The sequence below is a fragment of the Maylandia zebra genome, linkage group LG1 (assembly GCF_041146795.1).
Source record: "Maylandia zebra isolate NMK-2024a linkage group LG1, Mzebra_GT3a, whole genome shotgun sequence".
Taxonomy (NCBI): Eukaryota; Metazoa; Chordata; class Actinopteri; order Cichliformes; family Cichlidae; genus Maylandia; species Maylandia zebra.
Window position 1 is genome coordinate 4,135,773 of NC_135167.1, and position 20,274 is coordinate 4,156,046.

The following is a 20,274-nucleotide window of genomic DNA, read 5'->3' on the forward strand; positions in this document are numbered from 1 at the left end:
TTTGAGTTTTACGTGGGTTTGTAAAAGGGAAATGACATCAGATTTACCTGTGTTACTGTTGTGGTCTACCTAAGACTTTCTATTTAGACATCTTACTCCTCCGAGGACCAGAGAGCGGTAGAAAATAAAATTCTCTTTTTCTTCTGGCAGCTGTTAAATGTTATTAAATTAAAAATACTGCTTAATATTAGCTACAGGCGCTGGTTAAAAAATGTCTCCGGTTGCTTCTTTGAAGAGAACCTGTTATGATCAGTATCAGCTGCATATTTTTATGCTTGGGCTATACCAGAGTAACTCTGTATAATTCATTGTTTAAAATAACCCTCACTTATTCACCCCCTTAAGTTCACCCTGCGTCTAAAACAAGCTGCTTTGGCTCATTTCTCTTTAAGCCAACTTTCTACTGATTGACATGGTTGGTGGGGCTTCGGTGTAACAATCAAAGCTCGTATGAATATATCTTCTCTCTGTGACATCATGCAGATCCACAAACAATAACTAAATAAATAAAGAAAGAAAACTTAGTTTAGAGCAGCCAGAGCTCAAAGCAAATTGACTAGATAGATATGAGCTCATAGGAAGGTAACAGCAACTCGCAACAACTAATTTTATCAACCAGAATATGCAGAAGTGCATGCAGCAGAAGACACCGGGAGCCACTCCTGTAAGCTAAGAACAGGAAACTGAGGCTCACCAGAATTGAACAACAGAAACCTGAAAAGCTATAGCCTGATCCGATGAGTCAGTTTTCACATGGATCCATCCTGTCTTGTATGAGTGGCTCAGGCTGGTGCTGTGATGTTGTGGGGAATATTATCTTGGGTCTCTTAGTACCAACACAGCATTGTTTAAACAACCTTTGTGACATTATTTGCTGCATAGCCTCTACTCTTTTTTTTGAGAAGCGTGAGAGGTTTAAGGGAGAGTTCACCTCAAACTTAAATACCGTCTTCTCTGTTGGCCTGTAGTGCTATTTATTTTCATGTTTGTAGCTCAAAGTGGCAAATAAATAAACTGACAAAACTCAGCAGCAATGCATCAGTGAACATATTTATGTAGAATATAGTTTATTCCTTCTCTTACTAGTCATATGAAGAAACAATACTAGTAAGCTTGGACTGTACCTGCAACACAAACACTGGAGAACCATCCAGCTCCTCTGTTACGCTGCCGTAGTACTCGTTAACAGTAAACACCGGAGCCTCGTCATTCTTGTTGACCACGTTTACTGTCACAGTCGTGTAATCTTCCCACTTCCCATCTGAAGCCAGAAGATGAAGCTTGTACCTGAACACAAGTTTCAACTTTGTCAGGGATGGACAATCGTTCAGCAAGCTTGGAGGATTCTTCTCTGAGTGTGTTCCTACCGTTTGTTCTGTTCGTAGTCCAGAGGCTGGGCTATAAAGATAGTGCCCACCTCTGGTTCCACATCAAACACCCCTCCTGTGTTTCCTGATGTGATCTGGTACCGCAGCTTAGCGTTTCCACCTGCAAACCAGTGTAAGGATGAAGACAAATTAACAGTGACAGTAGAAATAAACCAAAGTATAGTATGTAAATCTTTTTGGAGCTGTAGAGCGGAAAAGTTATGGAGTTTAGTTTTTGTATTTGTAAAAAGAAAGAGCTTTGGTGAAGGCTTGATCCCCCACGGGCTAGCAGTACCCATTTCACTCAGTACTGCTGGTTTCTGCTAGACCCAAGATCTGTCTCAGTTAACAGGGACAGACAGCAGCCTGCTTTAGCTGACAGAACAGAATTCAGATATTAAGTCTTAGATCTGAAAAGGAGCCAGCGTCCGTCCTTACAGAGGTGATTGCCATTGCCTAACATGTAAGAATTTCATCCACATGACAAGAAATCTCTTGAAAAGTAAAAATCAGATATTTTAGAGCCATTCACAGAAAAGAAAAAGGCTTTACGTTACCTCTGACTCTAACAATTTGATCACAAAATCAATTATGACCTTTACCAACAATACAAATAGATATGTGCCAATTATTTCTACCAATCCTTCCAAACTACACAGAAATTCACCCATTTTTAAAAAGAGAAATTTATGCATACTGTTTATTCTTCAAACTGAAGACTTTAAATCAAATACTTGTTCTTCTTCATGGGATATTTAAAAAATACACTTGTTCACTAAAAATAATTAAAAAGTGCAGCATGCAAATGTACTACCAATTATTCCTGGATGGATCCCAGATACTTGATCACAAAACATCAATTATCAATCAGAAGATTATAGCAATCCAGCCTTTTAAGCTATTAAATCTGACAACAGTGGGATTTAAATTGCTTTTAAGGGCGTTAACATTGTTACAAAGCCAGAAAACTGCAAAAAATACCAATAAATACAATCCATCTCCTAATTGTTGTTGTTAATGTTATCTATTAGCTTTCTATGTCGGGCGCAGTCTTTGGTAGAAGTAGTGTGTATTGCTTGTGAGCATGGATGTGAACAAACTGCACAAGACATCAAAGTAAGTGTTAGGACTTGGGTGCTCGCCTCTGTCAGTGCGCCCCAGGGTGGCTGTGGCTACATGTAGCTGCCACCACCAGTGTGTGAATGTGTGTGTGAATGGGTGGATGACTGGTTGTGTAAAGCACTATACAAATACAGGCCATTTACCATTTACAGCCCATTCAAGTAACATTGCACTGAAAGCTGTTTAGTGGTTTTGTATAAATGCCGAATTGTGGATATTTTCTTAATATCATAACTCTCAAGGAAATGACACTAAGCTCTCTTTTCAACTGAAGATGAATGATTTCCATGATACCGATGGTTTTGGAAAAGTTGTGTCCTAAAGAACACCTATTGTGCAGCCAAGAATAAAACCTTTCACCGTTAGCAGACTTACTGAAGTCAAAGTAAACTTATTGTCAGAGGAATGTGAACAGAATTCAGACGGTGGTGTTTACATTAACAAAGACGCATGTGGGAATTCATATAAAGGTAGCAAAATACAACAAAAGTGAGTGCACCCAGTTCAAGATCGCATAAAATGCCATTTATCAATATGTAAAGTACTTTTTTATGTGTCTTTTAAACAGAGTTCTAACTGTGCTCACAGGTCGTAGACACATGAGACAATAATTAGAAAACCTGTATAGACAGAAACCCTACAAATCTGCATTGTAAAAATTACCTCTGAACTTCAGAATTTTCTCAGTTTTAACCCTATGGACCTACATTATGTTTCCACACTGGAAAGAACTGCCACAATCTGAGCAAAATGTTTGCGGCAGCAATCACGAGGTCCGGAAAGAGCTGTAGTACCACTAATCAAAAGTGATTTCCTCCAAATAAATAACGTTATGGGCAGTCTGCTACTTGTTCAATCATTTAAAAAAACAATACATAAAACAATAACTTCAGACTTACCAGGTCAACGAGTGCAAATAAGAGTTCGTATTGACCACAAACATGGCTTGTACAATTCAGAGTACAACCCACATTCAATCAGGCTCTAATCTATGAACGATCTCACTGTCAATTTAGAATCAAACATTGACCTAACATGAATGTTTCTGGCAGCTTGCAGAGTTTAAATGACACTGCGTAATATCTTAATAGTCCAAGAAATAAACCCTCTCTAGTGCTTTGATGTAATACTTCAATACTAAATATTGCCAAAGAAAATGAAAAGAAGCCTGATGAATATCAGGAGCACATTCTTTGGTCAGATTACACCAGTGGTTCTCAAAGAGTTTGACCAGAGTTTTGACAGGTGGGGCGCAAATCACCTGGCAGAAAAGTCATGCGGAACTAATGTTTAACATCAGAATCACTTTTACGGCGGAATAGAGACATTTGCGTCAGTTATGTTAATAATATGTGGATCTGCTGCAACAGATAGCTGCAGAGTGTACTGAAAGGTGCGAATCTGTTGTCCGAGGTCGTGCCAAAGTAGGTATCCACGACAGAATTTGTTTCCCCTTCGTTGGGAGCACGCACTGGGCTGTCCAAATCACGGACAAACAGTATCCCACATTCCTGATTTTTAGTTCACAAACACCTCTGATAATGACTAACTACTCCTGATATTTTGGAGGTTTTAGCTCTGTACAGTTAGAGAAGAATACAAATAATTATCAGTCAAAATGTCCTTGGTTTATTGAAACAATCCCGTCTGATAATACGTGAGAACAATCAATGTACCATGTTCTGTTGTAACCCCCAAACTGAACGGTAATGTAACAACACTTATTTTTCACCACAACGGTTTATTACTCCCACGTCTAGTATGTTGTAACGGAGGCAGAGTCAGATGGATCCGCTCTTTTCTGTCATTGTTTTGTTTAGATGGGGCGTGAAAATATTTCTTCCTGCCATGTGGGGAACGATGTAAAAAGTTTGAGAACCACTGGATTACACCGAGATACATTTGTTGTGTTGGGGTCCAGATTTTGGCCTAAACCTGGCCAGGAGAACCTGCTGACTGCAAAGTCCAGATAGCAATGCACAGAGGTTGTAGCATTACTAGGTTGCATTTCATGAATACAAAATAGTGGATCGCTGTGTGTGTGTCCTAGAATATTGTGTAACAGGATTAATTTCTAGTATTCAGAAACCAGCAAGATAAGTGCATGATGGTAATTCATAACACACTGCCAGTATCACATGAGGGTTTCTAAAGAGTTCCCCCTCATGAGGAAGAAACACTCCCATGATGAAATCTCGTAAACAGATTTAGGTCTCTATGACAATCACAGCATCTGGACCACACAAAAGACAAACAAAAACAAAAAACACACAAACACAGTGTCTGTCCTGACAGTCTGCAAAAAGCTTTACACTGTTAAATTGATAATTATAGAAACTTACTTAAAAACATCTCAAAATTCAGGAAACCAGGGAGTATTCCACATGTAACACAGGAGGGCCTTAACTAGAGTTTTAACCAAAGGGATGTCTATGCAGGCAGCATTTTGCCCATCGCACATCACTTTGTAGCTGATAGCTTGTTGTTAGCAGATGTGTCAGGCTCGGGTTGCCTTGGTAACCCTCTAATGTAATGACCATCTTGTCATATGTCTATCAGCCATACTCTTCTCTGTCACTGTTTGCTTTTAAGTTAAGAAAAGTGTACAAGGGGTTATTTCACCAGTCGCCACTAAGTGTTTTGGACTTTCTTTGGTTATTTACCACGTCGCTGATAATCTTATGTGAATATAAGATACAAAAGAAATTAGTTTATATCTTTATTTGCGGTGAAATATCTCAGTCCTCTTTGTGGATGTTCCATTTTTTACTTGTGTTTTCAGGGGTTTCACTGATTTATGGAGAGTTGTTTTGCTGTTCCTTAGAGGCATTTTTTATTCTCTCTGATGCTCTTTTACTTTCTTCATAAGGGAATTCTCCAAATTGCCCCGTTGGTGTTCTATTGGATTCAAATCAGGTAAAATGGCCTGACACTCGTCTTTGTGTTTTTTTGTGTGCTCCAAGTATTTCTCACTTTGTGGGAGCGTAAATCATTTTACTAGGTTAAATTATGAATAAGTTTCTTCCTAATAGGGGACAAAAACAAATCCATCTCATTTAAATGATTAAATCAAGGTTAATATGTGTTTTAAGGTTTAGGCTTGGATCAGGGAATAAGCAGTTAAGGTTAAGATAAGTCCAGAAAACATCCTCTGGAGTCACAGATTTGTGCGTCTGTCTCTCCTCGATTTGTGTTTTGTTGTCTGCATATTACAGTTTAAGTGAAATACAGCACCTAGGGAGATGGGAGTTTTAAAATTGGCACAGCTGGGAAAAACATTCATTTTCTCTCCATTTGTTTGTTTGTTTTAACCGCTGTATCACTCCCTCTGCTGTGTTTTTTCCCCCTTTAGGTCTCAGCGGTTTTCCAAATACTTAAGAGATTCAGACAAACTAAAAAAACAGAGAATGCGAGTGAACCGAAAGGATGCAATTACGTATATCCCCTAATGTCTCATTTAAAATGAAAACAGACAGACGGTACAAAACGATCTGGATTAGAGCATTCTCCTCTCCTCTTCCTTGACTTTCATCTCATTAATAAGCTGTGAATCCCATCTCGTCTTCAGAGGGTTCTCCTTTCCCTTTCATATTAACATTAGGGTGGTAGATGCAACAGCGATTGAGATGCAGACCTTGGCTTTATCCGTAATTGCATTTAGGGGAACGTTTGTTGATCAGCTTCTAATAGATTTTATTAAAAATGCTTTGCATTGATTAAATGAGGTAGAGAAAGAATTTTGGAAATAAGAACAAAAAGATTTTAGACTTGGAGCGCCGACGTATTCAGAATTCAACAAAAATAATATGTCGCTGTTAAAAACATTATTTCATTTTCATACAATTTTCCACAGCAGATTAAAAGTGCAGTACATATGTTTGTTAAAATCATTTTAGTTGCATATATAATACTACAAGTTATGTTAAGCAGTCCTGTTTAAACTTAACCATTTATGGTATAAATAACCCTACAATTGAAAGCAAAGTGTTCACGGTCACTTAAACATTAAATTACTCAAAATGTTATCATCTTATTATAATTCATTCACTTAATTTGTTAATTAAGGAAGTAAAAACAAAGAAGATCATGTAGAAATGTAGCTTTTCATTGTGTTGTACATAAGACTCCTATTTTATTTTTATCTTTTTGTTTTAGTGTACACTGAGGGCCATGGGAGCATTGCAATTTCAAATTCCTGTGTATGACTGTACATATGGTCTTTGACAATACAGCTGACTTTGACTTTTGACCTATTGGCAGTTCAAATGAATGCCTTTTTACAGTTTTTCACTGTCTAATACCATAGACTACCATAACTACTTCTATTTTTATTGTTATTGTTATGTAATCTTATGCTAGACAAATACAATAATCAAAACATAAAGTCAAATTTAAAGTATTTTCCATTTTGGGATTTGTTTTGAGATTTTTTTAATTGATATTTGATCTAACAAACCTTTCAAGTCATTGTAATGTAGACAAAATAGTATCAAAGTAAATATTCAATTATGCTGTATTGAACATTCAGCGACACGAGTCACCAGGTAAACAGCACTCAGCTTTCATGGAGAGAGAAAAACATCACCTTTGATGAAACTAGTGTTGGGGGTAAGTAACTGCTGGGGAGGTTCTCCTTAAACTACACCTTTTGATTCTCTTTGCTTTTGCACTGCAAACAGAAACTCTGCAGCTGGTAATGAAACGCCACCTTTTGTCATTCACCTTTATTTCTCTCTAATCCTGTTTCCTCCTCCTCTTCATTTCCCCAAGAATGGTAAGTGCTCTTGTTAACATGGCCAGTGTTTCAGTCAAGTTTAACACTATTTAATGGAAGTTGCTGCTGCTGCAGTCAAGTATTTGACCAGCCATCGTACACTGTATTACTTCCTCTTAGTCTGGGAAAGTACCTAAAAACTGCAATCACTAAAAGAGGCCTTAAAAACAGTTTAGGGACTATGATGTTTCAAGTTCTTGCAGTGGAGTTGGAAAAGGGGGTACTACTGCCAGTGGGCTTGTGTCACTAAGAACTTTTGTAGCTATTATTTCTTTTTGATTTGCTATTTAGTGAAATTAAACATTCTTAAAGATGTCAGACAATCAAAGGAGTCATTAACTAGAGTGTGTGCTAGAGGTTCAAAATTGCCATTTGAAACTATGCAAACATTTTACATCTTCAAACAGCAATTATTTTACATGGCCTGTTAATGACTGTGGCTAACTACTATATATTAGCTGTGTGATATGAACAGGCATCGTTCTGTCCTCATTACTGGCAGCAGTGTAGAAATCACTTCAACAATCTCCTTCTTTTCCTCCTTCATTAACTTAACATTCTGCACTCCTCGCAAGGAAAGAAGAAAAATCAAGCATGCACACACATTACAGCTCCCTGTGGTGGTAACTTTATTCTGAACTCCAGCAGTCTGTTGCTCTGTGTGTGTGTGTGTGTGTGTGTGTGTGTGTGTGTGTGTGTGTGTGTGCGTGTGTGTGTGCATATTAAGGCAAGCACTGATGAGCAGAAATTTAAAATTACTTCTCTAAGGCTTATTTTTACCGTTTTGGAAAAGAAAAAATTATTTAATGATAAATAAATCTAAATAGTGAATAGCTTTGGTTTTTAAAAAGGATTGTGAGCGACTTGCTTACAGGTTTAATTCACTGGACGTTTTATCGGCAAAAACACTACCACTGGTAAATACACGAACACCATTTCTGCGCTGAGTGAAACTGAAGTGGTCTGAATCATGACGGAAGCCCAAAGAGTCAGCCCCCCTTTTTAATGCAGCCCTGACAGTTAATTTTCCTCTCTTGTCTGTAACACAGGCACTGCTTCCGATTCCTGGGCGATCCCTAACTGGCATGTAATATGTTCCAGATGTGCACAATTTTTTAAAAAAAAGCCTAGAAGTGAAAAGTGGAGCCTGTTAGTGTAGGCAGAAACATTTTATCAATTCAATTTGAATTACAGGTGCAATTATAAACGACAGTTAAGGCAGAAGACTGGCTACAACATCTGGATTGCGGTGAAAAAAAAAATCACTGCACGCAAGTTCAGTTGCAGCAGTTGTGTTTCCTGTTTGAGTCAACAGTGGCAGATTGCTGGAAGCTTGCTGACAAATGAGCAGTGATCAGACTAACACAAATAAAACTGCAGGAAATGTGAGTCAATGTGTGGGTGTGGCTTGTAAGTGTAAAGCTCTTTGTTGAATAACACTAGAAATAAATCTGTGCAAATTCCAGGCCAAATGAAACCAGACGCAGGTAAGTTTATATACTATATTCATAAACACCTCTTTCTACATTATTTTTTGAAGGTTTCCTTTCTAATTTTTGGAATCTTCTTTGTCATTCAATAGATCTTAAAAAGGAAGAAAGTTAAATTTATTATATAGCTGCTACAAGCTATAAAGAGCTTCTAGCATCTGTGTTTCTATTTCTTTTTCTCAGACGGATGATATTTTTCTGCCTTTCAAAAAGTTCAAAACAACTATTTTTTGTTTAAAAGTAACATGAACAGGGGCATATTTGTAAATCCGGTTTTAAAGTTTTATTACAGAAAACAGATATCAAAACTGAATACACTGAGTTATAAAATAGGGCTTTATGCAAGTTACATGAGACGTATTTTTAAAAGTACTATGCTCTTCTTGGTTTAACCGGTCACACTGTAGCAAGTCAGCCAGCTTGCTTTTATTGTCTTGTTGGTTATGTTATATCCATGTTTCTAATGTATTTACTAAGTTTTGTCACTTATTAATACATTAGTAAAAACTGAATTAAATAAAGTGTAAAGAACTGAAACCCTACATATGGACACAAAAGAAAAGTCAATGTTAATCTCATCATATGGAAATAAATCAATACAATTGGCCTGTGGTGGCTGAAAATCCATGTTGGTTGCAAAAACTGCATTTATTACTCTAATGAGGACCTATTATACACAGCTCTCTCTGTTCTTCAGGACATAATAAAAATAATCTACTTCTTTGCAGGTCTGAAAATGAGGTAAATACAACTTCAGAGGAACAGCACAACCCTATCATATTGGGGCAGCTGTAGTTTGGGAAGCAGAGCAAGTTATCTACTAAAGGGAAGGTTGTTGGATTCGATCGTTGCCCGTTCCGGTCTGCATGCCAAAGTACACATAATGCACAGTACCATGTTTGCAGTCACAGCATATCAGCATAAACATCTCACACCAACAAGAACATCAAGAACAGCGGTCGAGGGGTGATGATTTGGGTTTGTGTTGCAGCCAGAGACCTGGGCACCTTGCAGTCATTGAGTTGAGCATGAACTCATCTGTATACCAAAGTCTTCTAGAGTCAAATGTTAGGCCACCTGGCCGACAGCTGAAGCTTGGCCCGAGTTGGCTCATGCCATGGGCCAATAATCCCAAAAACCAGCAAATCCTAACTGGATGGCTGAAAAAGTAATGAATCAAGGTGCTGCAAAGGCCCAGTCCAGACATCAACCCGACTGAAATGCTGTGGTGACACAGAAGATGATTACTTCTAAGTTATTGCTACTAAAAGTGTTTCGAACAAGCTGTTATATCAAGAGATGTACTCAGTTTTTCACACACTACTTCTGCATTTGGGCTTAGTTTTTATTAATTCAATTCAGTTTTATTTATATAGCACCAAAGTGCATCAAAGCACTTTATACTGTATGGTACGGACCCTACAATAATACAGAGAAAATCCAAATAATTGGACAACACATGGAGCAAACACATGGAGAGAGACAGACCAGGGAAGACTAGATCATTTCTATTTCCCCCCCGATATGAAACCTGAAGTGAAAGCAGGTGTACTACTACTTTTTACCATGACTACAGTTTACTTCAGAACTAAGGAGTTGTGATATGTAAACCTATTCTAGTCCAAGAATCCAGGAATAAAAATATGGAGCTAGAAATGAACATAATTAGGTCCCCTTTGACCTTATGATGATGAACATGTATCAGTTTTCAACTTTTCATGTTCAAAAGTCAAATGAAACAGTGTTAAATAAATATAGAGGGAATCTTTCCGGTATTACATACAAGCTCTTTTTATTAATTTTTTAAACTCCAGTTCAGTTTCTTTATCTCAAAGGCATTAATTCACTCTGCTTTGATAGCCAAAAAAGAGCTACTGTTTCCCACACGCCTCTCTCTGCCCAAGTAAGTCCAAACGTGACTCGTAGACTCTCTTTCAGCTCGGTTTCAGTCACCCACCACTGTAAATAGCTTTGGCTGCTTATAGTGAGCATTTAATATTTTATTTTATTTACAATCTGTAGATTTTGTTCCTTGCTGTCGCTACCACTTCAGGAAACATGCATTAAATATTAGCTGTTAGAGATGTGTGTTCTTCCTGAGTGCAATTATGGTCTTGTCTTTTCTGTCATGAGCTGACATTTGCCTCTGGCCATGACAGCTGAGTTTCTTGGCGTGTTCCCCCACAAAGATAAATTTTTTCATTTTGGGACTTTGGAAAGCTCTTATATCCTAACATGGCTCCATAATTAGTGGTTTTAATTAGGGAAGTTCAGTGAAAGGATGAACCAGTCTTTAAGATGTCTGGAATTAAAAGTACCTGGTACATCAACTCAGGACGACCTTCTCAAATGAAAACAGTGTTTATTTTAGAATAAAACCCATTTGCCACTGATGACTTTTTAAAAATGACAACATTAATAGCAGGAATTTAAAGGCTGTAGTAAGAATAAGAATCCTTGACTACAGTAAAGATGTTTTTTTTTGAAACCATTGAAAGGTTTTATTAAAAGAGTTCAGTTTTCTGTTTCAACCTCTCATATTGCAGTTTTTTTTTATTACATGTTTTACACTGCAAACCTTTCCTCAAAGTAATAGGGGGTTAGACAAAAGCAGTGAAGGGTGAAAGTTTTTCTTTGGTGAAGGGAAAGCAAAACACTTCAGCAATGAGCTGGAGAAAATGTGCTCAATATTGAACATACAGTGCCATCGCCATCATCACTCCTACATATCCCAAAATTCCGAAATGCACAAGTACATACAGAATCCTTTATCCGTGCCACCCACCTTCGTCCCCGTCGTTGGCGCTGACTGTGAGAATGGCAAAGCCCACATCAGCGTCCTCATCCACATCGACCTCATAGGAGGCCTGTGCAAACTCCGGCTTGTTATCGTTGACGTCGCTAATAAAAATGCGTACGTATGCTGTGTCTGGAAAAAAAAGTAAGACAGAGACACTATTATTAAGATGAGGCTGTTCTTATTCCATCACCTTTTTAAAAGGAAACTATCATTTGCAGTGATGCAGATAAAAAGGTAGACTTTTCTTCATGCATTCACAATATATATAATTGTTGTCTTTCCGGTGCTTTTATATCTGCCATCTGTCTCCACATTTTCACTCTGTGTTACTGGTAAATTCAGCTGGTTCTGCTTCTTTACAGCATGCAACCACAGGCTGAAGCAGAGTAAGAAGCACCCTGGGGGGATCAGTGTAACGCTCAGCAGTTGAGCAACCCAACACACCATATTTCCTTTGATATCTGTATCAAAACGAGCATAATTTGCAATACAGCTTTAAGATGAGATAAAATATTTAAACCAGGGTGGAAGAGTTGGTATACAGTTCGCGGCACAAATAGCAAGCTAATGCAGCCCTTGGAGCTATAACAAAGCAAGTCACAGATGCCAGAGCTTTTCAAGTGTCGGAGTCTGTCGGAGAGAAAAAGGTAAGAAGAGGCGAAACATGAATACAGGAAGTGGAAAAGCAGATGTAGCAGTCATCCCCTTATCCTCCCTCTCATCTGTTAATGATGCCCACTCATCCATGTTTTCACACTTTCGTGCCATGCATGTGTTAAAACTATGAACCCAAATCCACCCCAACACGAGTTGCGAGTAGCAGCTTTGTGCCTCTGAAAACAGTGTTAATCAGAATTATCCTTTCTGACTAATTGACTGTCTGTTGTCTCTAGTTTGCAACATCTCTTGGTGTTGCAAAGCAATTTATGTGTGCTGGGATGATGTTGCTACCCGATATGCTGACCTTGCTTACCTGAAATGCTAAAAGTCTTCACTGGTATAAAAGTGATAAAACTCTTTTACAAAACATAACATTACATAGCATCCCACTTGTTAGCCAATGACAGCTGGACAGACTCCAGACCAGCAGAGACCCTGAATGGAACAAGTGGAAGAAGACGGATGGATGGATGGATGATGTACTACTACACCAAAGCCACAATTTAGAGGGGGAAGCAATATAAGCTCCTTTTTCTATCTTATATAAAGCTTATTCCGAACATCCACCAATCTAATCATTCAAAGCTGCTTTTTGCTCTAAGCCATAGATTGTACTTGTGACTATGGCTGAATTTCTCTGAGGACCAGAGGAAGCACTGTAATTCCTTGTAATTCCAGTTGAGATGAGTTACACTGAGTCCACATTAAGGCTTGTTAATGCTCTTGTCTTTTCAGCAGTCATAAATTGACTTTTTTGACTACTGAATGTATAAAAATGCATATTCTACTTGAGCACTCAAAGAACTTTATACAACTTGCCTCTTTCACCCATTCATTTAAGCTCTTTTTTTTTTTTTTTGTACCTATGCTCTACCTAAGTGCTTTCTATCCAATACGCACACTCTGATGGCTGCATCAGACAGCAAACTGGAGTTCAGTGTCTCACCCAAGAATACTTTGGCATGCAGACTGGAACAGCCAGGGACTGAACTACCAAAGGACAGGATAAGCAATGTATGGGCCTGAAACTCAAAGCTACCTGTTCCCTAAAACATAGCCTGCTTTTAATCTAATTGAGATCTAAAATTATGAAATGAACATCATGCTGTCTTCAGTTGCACTTAAAACTCATAATAAAGGCAATAAAATCATCAGTAAAATGTTTACTGAGGTCAGAGATCAAGTTAGCTAAAGGCACTTCCACACTTTTCTAGATCCTGACTATAAGACCTTTTTCCTTCCCAAAATATGATTGTACAAGAGCCTACACTATTTATTTATTTATTTATTCGGGACCAAATACTTTTCTCAAGTCTATATTTTCTGTGAGAATGAACCTTTATCCGTTAAATAATGTCCAATATGATCACTAATGTGACACTTTTCATTTAAACCAGGTGTGTCCAACTCCAGGCCTCGAGGGCCGGTGTCCTGCAGGTTTTAGATATCACCCTGGGTCAACACACCTGAAGCAAATGATTAGTTTCAGGCCTCTGGAGAACTTCAAGACATGTTGAGAAGGTAATTTAGCCATTTATAATTTTGTGTTGGATTAAGGACACATCTAAAACCTGCAGGACACCGGCCCTCAAGGCCTGGAGTGGGACACCCCTGGTTTAAACCATCTTTGCTACTGAGAAATGTATCTTTCATTTTGCATATGTCTATCCAAATAAAAATCTGCCTTGCTGGCAGTTACAAGTAAAGCGTTACTGTAATCCAAAGCGTGGATGTACTTACATTAATTTAAGTTTTAGACCATAAAAAGTGACCAAAACATTAGCATCCGCTGTACAGCCTGCATGGGAAGAAAACTTCTTTCTACAGTGAAAATTTAAACTTCAAATCCGAGCAAGTACAGAGCACGCTGCCACGGGAATGTGAAATTCACAGAGAAACCCCCGGATCCCCCCACTGACAGACCGCTGCTGCACTCGGCAAAGCTCCACCTGCCCCACTCCTGCTAAACAAGTGAAAATAAATTTAAGAGCAACAGGACTTAGTGCCGCTGAGTCTTTGATTTTATTTATTTTTTGCTGTGTTTTACTTGCATCTATTTGAAAGAGTGTAAACACGAAACATTATTTTATTTTATATGCTGAAATATGCAGAAAATAGGATTAAAAGTTATAGAATTTCTTCAAGTCAAAGACTGTTGCATATGATGCAATTTTTGCTTAATGCAATGTGAAAAAAATAAAAGATTAAAACTCATAAAACAATTTCTAAAAAGAGGCTTTCCATTTGATTCAATTTTATATGATGAAAAAATAGAATTGAGCTGAAAGGTCTGTTGCTTTATTACGCATTCAGGTTGTGTATAATGATTTTAAAAAGTAACTAAGTAACTAATTGCTTTTGAAAATAAGTAATCAGTAAAGTAACAGGATTACTTTTTTAGAGAAAAAGTAAGTAGACTAACACTCATGGCGCCTCCAGAATTTTGATGGCGAGAAGTGCTTCCACTGTCAGTCGCATGTTTTTTTTCCCAGAAGAAAATCATGTGGAACCAGAGCTCCTCCCACTTTACATCTCTGTTACATTCACTTGTGGGTGTTTGCATCAGTGATAAGTATCTGTTAATTTGCCTGTCATCCATCCTCCTTCATGCCACCTCATTTATTATTAATATGACAGAAACAAATAAATAACTCTGGCAGCTTTCCTGCCGCCTCTCCTCTTCTTAATATTTAACTTCTGTTTACGTTGCCACAAATGTCAGTGAGTCAGACCGAGAGAGAGGGTCTGTTAATAATCTATGATCATATTTATTAAAAATACATCCTGGTGTGTTTTTGCTGTTTTTCAACACCTCTCTCCATCCACCCATCTGTCTCAACATCTGTTCGTTTCTTCGCGTCTATATTCAGCCAGCGCATGTATGCATTTCATCTGGCAGCAAATGAGAGAGAAATAGAGAGATGGAGGGAGACGGGGTGCAAGAGAGAAAGATGGAAAGAGAAAGGTGGCCTTTGGTCCTTTCGAAGAGAGAGATGAGCAGATGTGGGAAAGCGACAGAAAGGAAAACAGAGATTACTGCTGCCTTCAATGAAGATTTGGAGCTTCAGACTGAAGAGTACGGAGCAGCTATCTGCAGCCGTCTCCTCCTCTGTGCTCGCTCTATTTTGCAGTCACTATATGAGGAGCCACCATCGCTACACAAACGCAAAGTAGATTACGACTCATATCCATTACATCGATAGGTTTGCATTTCTACAATCTGAGCTCACGCAGGTTATATAAAAGTCATTAGCATAAATAGGTTCTGACTAAACGCTTTTCCTGGTGTAATGTTGTTTCACCTGCTCTTCATTCAGTGCAACAAACATTTCTTAGCAGTATTACAGTCAATGCTAACAGTACAGGTGGGACTAAACAGACCCCGAATGATGTGATATTGTCACTTCAGTACAATATTATTGTGATTCTTAACATTTTGCAATATGTTGAGTATTGCAATACCATAGATTGCGATTGATCACCTCTTTTCAACTGCAAATTATGTCCTCAAAGATAAACTTTGTTAATATCCATTTTATCCAATAAAAAAAAATGCACATTTTCTTTCTCCAAAATGAAATTGTCACACATACTAACAATTTAACTAAAACCTGCAAAATATTACATTCAAATGATTTTCTCCGTTGTGCATATCATAACTAGACTAGTGGACAGCTGAAGGAATTAAACCTAGGTCCTACCTGGCAGCTTTATATAATTGTTGTTATTAAGAGTCAGGCTCAGTACTGAAGAAACTTAGCAAAAACACAACAGGAATCACAACTTAGTTATAGATCCAGTTACAAGATGTTCTGTGTAGTGTTGGTCTTATTTACCAGAGTTGGGCTGCCCATGCTTGCCGGGCCGCGCTGACTCCCATCCATCTACAGACTGAACCTCCAACAGGTACGAGCTTTTGGTCTCACGGTCAAATACGGCCTGAGTGTAGATGAACCCCAGCTCTGGGTCGATACGGAAATACTGATGGTCCCCACTGCGATCCTCCAGCAGGGAGTAAGAGATCTGGGAGGTGGGGGCAGACACAATTATACAGAAGGCCAGATGCTAAAACTGAGTTAATTAGTGCAAATTTGCACAGCAAGGAAGAAGACCTCTTGAATAATGAAAAGCAGAATGAAAATAATACAGAGCAGAAATTCAAAAACATTCATTTCAACCAAGGATGCATCATTACTCTTTACAATGATTTGTGTGTAAACGTGTGGATTTGTTCTCACCTTGCCATTGGGGCCCAAATCCAGGTCATTAGCTGAAACCTGGAAAACCAAAGCTCCCGACTCTGCTCCTTCAGTGACCGAGGCCTCATAGATGGATGAAGTAAAAAAAGGGACGTTGTCATTTACATCTGGAGAGGGAAGAAATACAGATAGTGCTCAGAGTTAAATAAAAATGCTTCTCCATTTGAGATCTACTGGATTTAACAGAAATGTCACAGATAAGCGATGGGCTTTCTGAAGGGGACAAGCTAGTCTTACTTTTCACACTGATTATCACTGCTGCTTCAGAGGAAGAAAGAAGGTGTAACCAGGGCTGCACATAAGTGTTCCACAGGTGCGCGTTCGCTGTCAAAATAAAAGACGCGCACCAGATAAGAAGTTGCAACACGCATTTGCGTACGTAAGATTTTCTGGAGGAGGACGGACATTTGCTCAGAACTCTTAAAGATGTCGAAGAAGCAAGCTCTGTAAGCAATTACTTTGGTGTTCCCCCACCGCCAAAGAAACGTCAGAAGGAGTTCAAACCGCAAAAGAAGCGCATATTCTCTGAATTTCCGGGAATATGCTCTTCTTTTGCGGTGGAGGAACACCAAAGTAATTGCTTACGGAGCTTGCTTCTTCGACATCTTTAAGAGTTCTGAGCAAATGTCCGTCCTCCTCCAGAAAATCTTATGTACGCAAATGCGCGTTGCAACGTCTTATCTGGTGCTCGTCTTTTATTTTGACAGCGAACGCGCACTTGCGGACCACTTATGTGCAGCCCTGGGTATAACAATATCTATATATAGCATAAAAGTCACAGAAGTTTAAAACAAAACAAAAAAATCTTGGTTCAAACAAGATGAACTGCTACAGCAGCACTCAGTGTAAGATAAACTATGTTTATTATGTACAGCAAGTCATGCAAAGCTACTTGAGTCTAAAAAAAGGAAATGTAGAGCTGGAAATGAGCACAACAGACCTCTGACATCCTCACCTGCTTACAATAACTTAAGCTCCTTTTTCTCCTTCAAAAACAACTAAAGAAACAACAGTAATTTTATTCTAATTATATTTATTCAACTGGTGATTCACTGGCAAAAATACTTTTCGTTTCATGTCTGTGAAGGTTCTCAGTCATCCAGGTCATCGTAGTCAAAGGAGCTTGCAAAGAAAAGCGTCTGGACTTCTTTAAGTTGCTTAAATACGTTTCACCTCTCATCCGAGAAGCTTCTTCAGTTCTAAGGTCAAATGGTGGAGAGTCCCAGATGTGAAACTGGGCGTGGGTCCCAATCAGCCAGAGTTTCGGGTGCGTTCATTGTGAAACCTGGCCCCACCTCATCATGCGAATTCCTGAGGTCAGATGGCCCAGGGTGTGAGTGGGCGTTAAGGCGTCTGGGGAGGGATCTCAAAACTGGATTATAGATGGCAGAGAGTTGGTGTCGTAAACCCCCGCCTCTGTTCAAAGATGGTCGCTCTCAGTGGACATAGATGGCTTCTTTTACTACTTTTCGTTTCCTACTTTCCACATGTTAGCGTTTGACTGCAGTTTGGCAGCAGTGTTTCTGGGCAGCACCAAATGCACAGAGCATATTCTTCCTCTCCTGGTTGCTTTACATTTATTTGTACAATTAAGATCTTTTAAACCTACACTTATATGCTTCTTTTTTTAATAAAACAAAAAACCCCAGATGTTCAGAAATACTCTATAAATTTTGATCACTTGTAAATGGAATTTGTGTTAGAACCACTTTAGCTCCAGCACAATAAAGCAGCCTTCGTGTCAGTGTCAGGTCACATGGAGCCACATGCAACAAACTTTCAAACAATCTGTTTGCAATTAGAACTTCATTTTATTTTGCTCTGTAATTAGCTTGATTTTTTTCCACAATTCGCATTGCTATTAACAGGCTGCTGCAAAGCACTGCTGCTGTAGACAAAAGTGAAGAGAAAAAGGTCACTTTGTTTTTAAACATCTGTAAAAAGAAATAAATAAAATAAAACACATTTTAATCATTGTGACAAATCTAAAATAAGTGCATCTGTGATAACTTCTATCAGAGTATTAGAAACCCCTGTGCAGTGCTGTTTGGTTTGTTACCTGAAGCATCTCACCAAAGTGGCTCTTTTCCACTTTATAATGCAAACATAATATAAAGTCATGAAAACTGAAAAAACCCAAAAACCAGTCAGATGAGGATTTGGTTTGACTGCCCTTTGGTGCCAAGTGTTTTCTTACAAAGGACCATCTGGAAAATGGAAAAGGGCAAGCAATATCTGACAGGTGACTAGATGAAGACTAACTTCAACCTACTGGATCAATGAAACACAAAACACAGAAAGCACTGAAAAGGAAAAACAAGCTGCAGTCTGAGGGGCTTTGAAAGTAAGCAAATTACGAGTCAAGTATGCCAATTTACCCAAACCATCTGTGGTTTCTCTGTAAGCTCACTGTAAGCTCACAGCTTAAAGACTGGCAAATCTCGCATGATTATGATGCCATAAAATCTTCTAAAAAACAAAAATGAAACAACTGGTTTGCAAAGTAACTGCTTTCAACCAATTCTCATCATTATAAGGGATGAGTATCAGCACAGTGGGACATAAAGTGGCGAAATCATGCTAGTCTTTATATTTACTGTAACAGCAACCAATTATGTCTTTGCACAGTTTTCGATATCGCAACTATTTTTCCCCAGTTTGGGACAAAATGAGGATCAAAGCGTGCATTAGAGCGCTCAATACTGGACAAAAAAACTGGGCTTTTTTTTCACATCACTTACCTTGAACCATAACAAAAAGAAAGACAGAAAGTTATAAGCCAAAAGTTGAAACGCAGGCAGTACCAAGAACCAGTGAGGAGGACGAGAGCTTACGTTTTCCTCAACAGCGGAAGCCAGATTTTAACACAGCTGATTTAAGACCAAAAGCATTACAGAAATGACTTGAACAGAGCCACGCATTAAATCTAATGCTGCTTCATATACCTTTTTTCTTTCTCCTTTCTTCTCAGCAAATGTCTTAATCTATGAATTAAAAATGGGGCCTTAAATCCATTAGACCTCCCTCACTTCCTCAGACTGACTGCCTCTGGAGAAGTCGAAGAGCTTTCTTATTAAGACAGATAAGGGGAAGGAGGGGTGAGGAAAGTCGGGAAAAAGAAAGAGAGGGTCTGTGAGAATTAATTATTTCTTACTGGATTAAGACCAGTTCGAAATGGAGTATGTGTATGTGTGCATATGTGTGTGTGTGTGTGTTCATGCATGCATGTTACAAGGGAATTCATAGCTCGTGTCTGGTCAGCAGGGCATTACTATTAACTGCAACAGACCAAACTAATAATGGTAGAATAAAAATGATAGAGAAGAGTGACCTTTCATTGGAAAATGTGAGCTTTGAGTGACAGGGTGAGATCTGCAGTGGCAGCGAGGCACTGGGGTTAAGCATATATATGTATATATCTATGCTCACTCCCAAAAGCTGTCAAATTCTTCAAAATAATTTGGATTTGTGTAGTTTTAAACAACTCTACTGGAAAATTGGAGCTCAGTTGGCAGACTTCGGCTGCCCTGCCATCTCTATTCAGTCTTTATTTTCTTCTGTGGCCTCAATTTAGAAAGGACCAGTACAACAACAGATCAATGCTGAATAACAAGACAACAATAATAATCTGAACTGAACTTTTCTACTGTACTGAGTCAAAGCATACCACAGAAGGTGAGAATGCTCAAAAGAAAACATGTTTTATCAGCAACATGCATGTAGAGCTGCAACTAACTGTTCACTATCAAATACACAACCTGTTTCCGCCTCAGTTTAGTTTGTGCGACTGGTATTGTAACAC

The 20,274-nt window shown here is 38.6% G+C and overlaps 1 protein-coding gene across 1 annotated transcript in view; it reads right to left on the bottom strand.

Moving 5' to 3' along the window:
- Positions 1-20,274, bottom strand: part of LOC101467318 (neural-cadherin) — a 344,359-nt gene that overhangs the window by 160,273 nt on the left and 163,812 nt on the right. The window contains exons 14-18 of the mRNA XM_076888121.1: positions 16,452-16,579; positions 16,050-16,236; positions 11,539-11,682; positions 1,368-1,488; positions 1,125-1,287 (exon numbers count right to left, since the gene is read on the bottom strand). Of these exons, the coding sequence (XP_076744236.1) occupies positions 1,125-1,287; positions 1,368-1,488; positions 11,539-11,682; positions 16,050-16,236; positions 16,452-16,579 (743 nt within the window). The remainder of the gene's footprint in view (positions 1-1,124; positions 1,288-1,367; positions 1,489-11,538; positions 11,683-16,049; positions 16,237-16,451; positions 16,580-20,274) is intronic.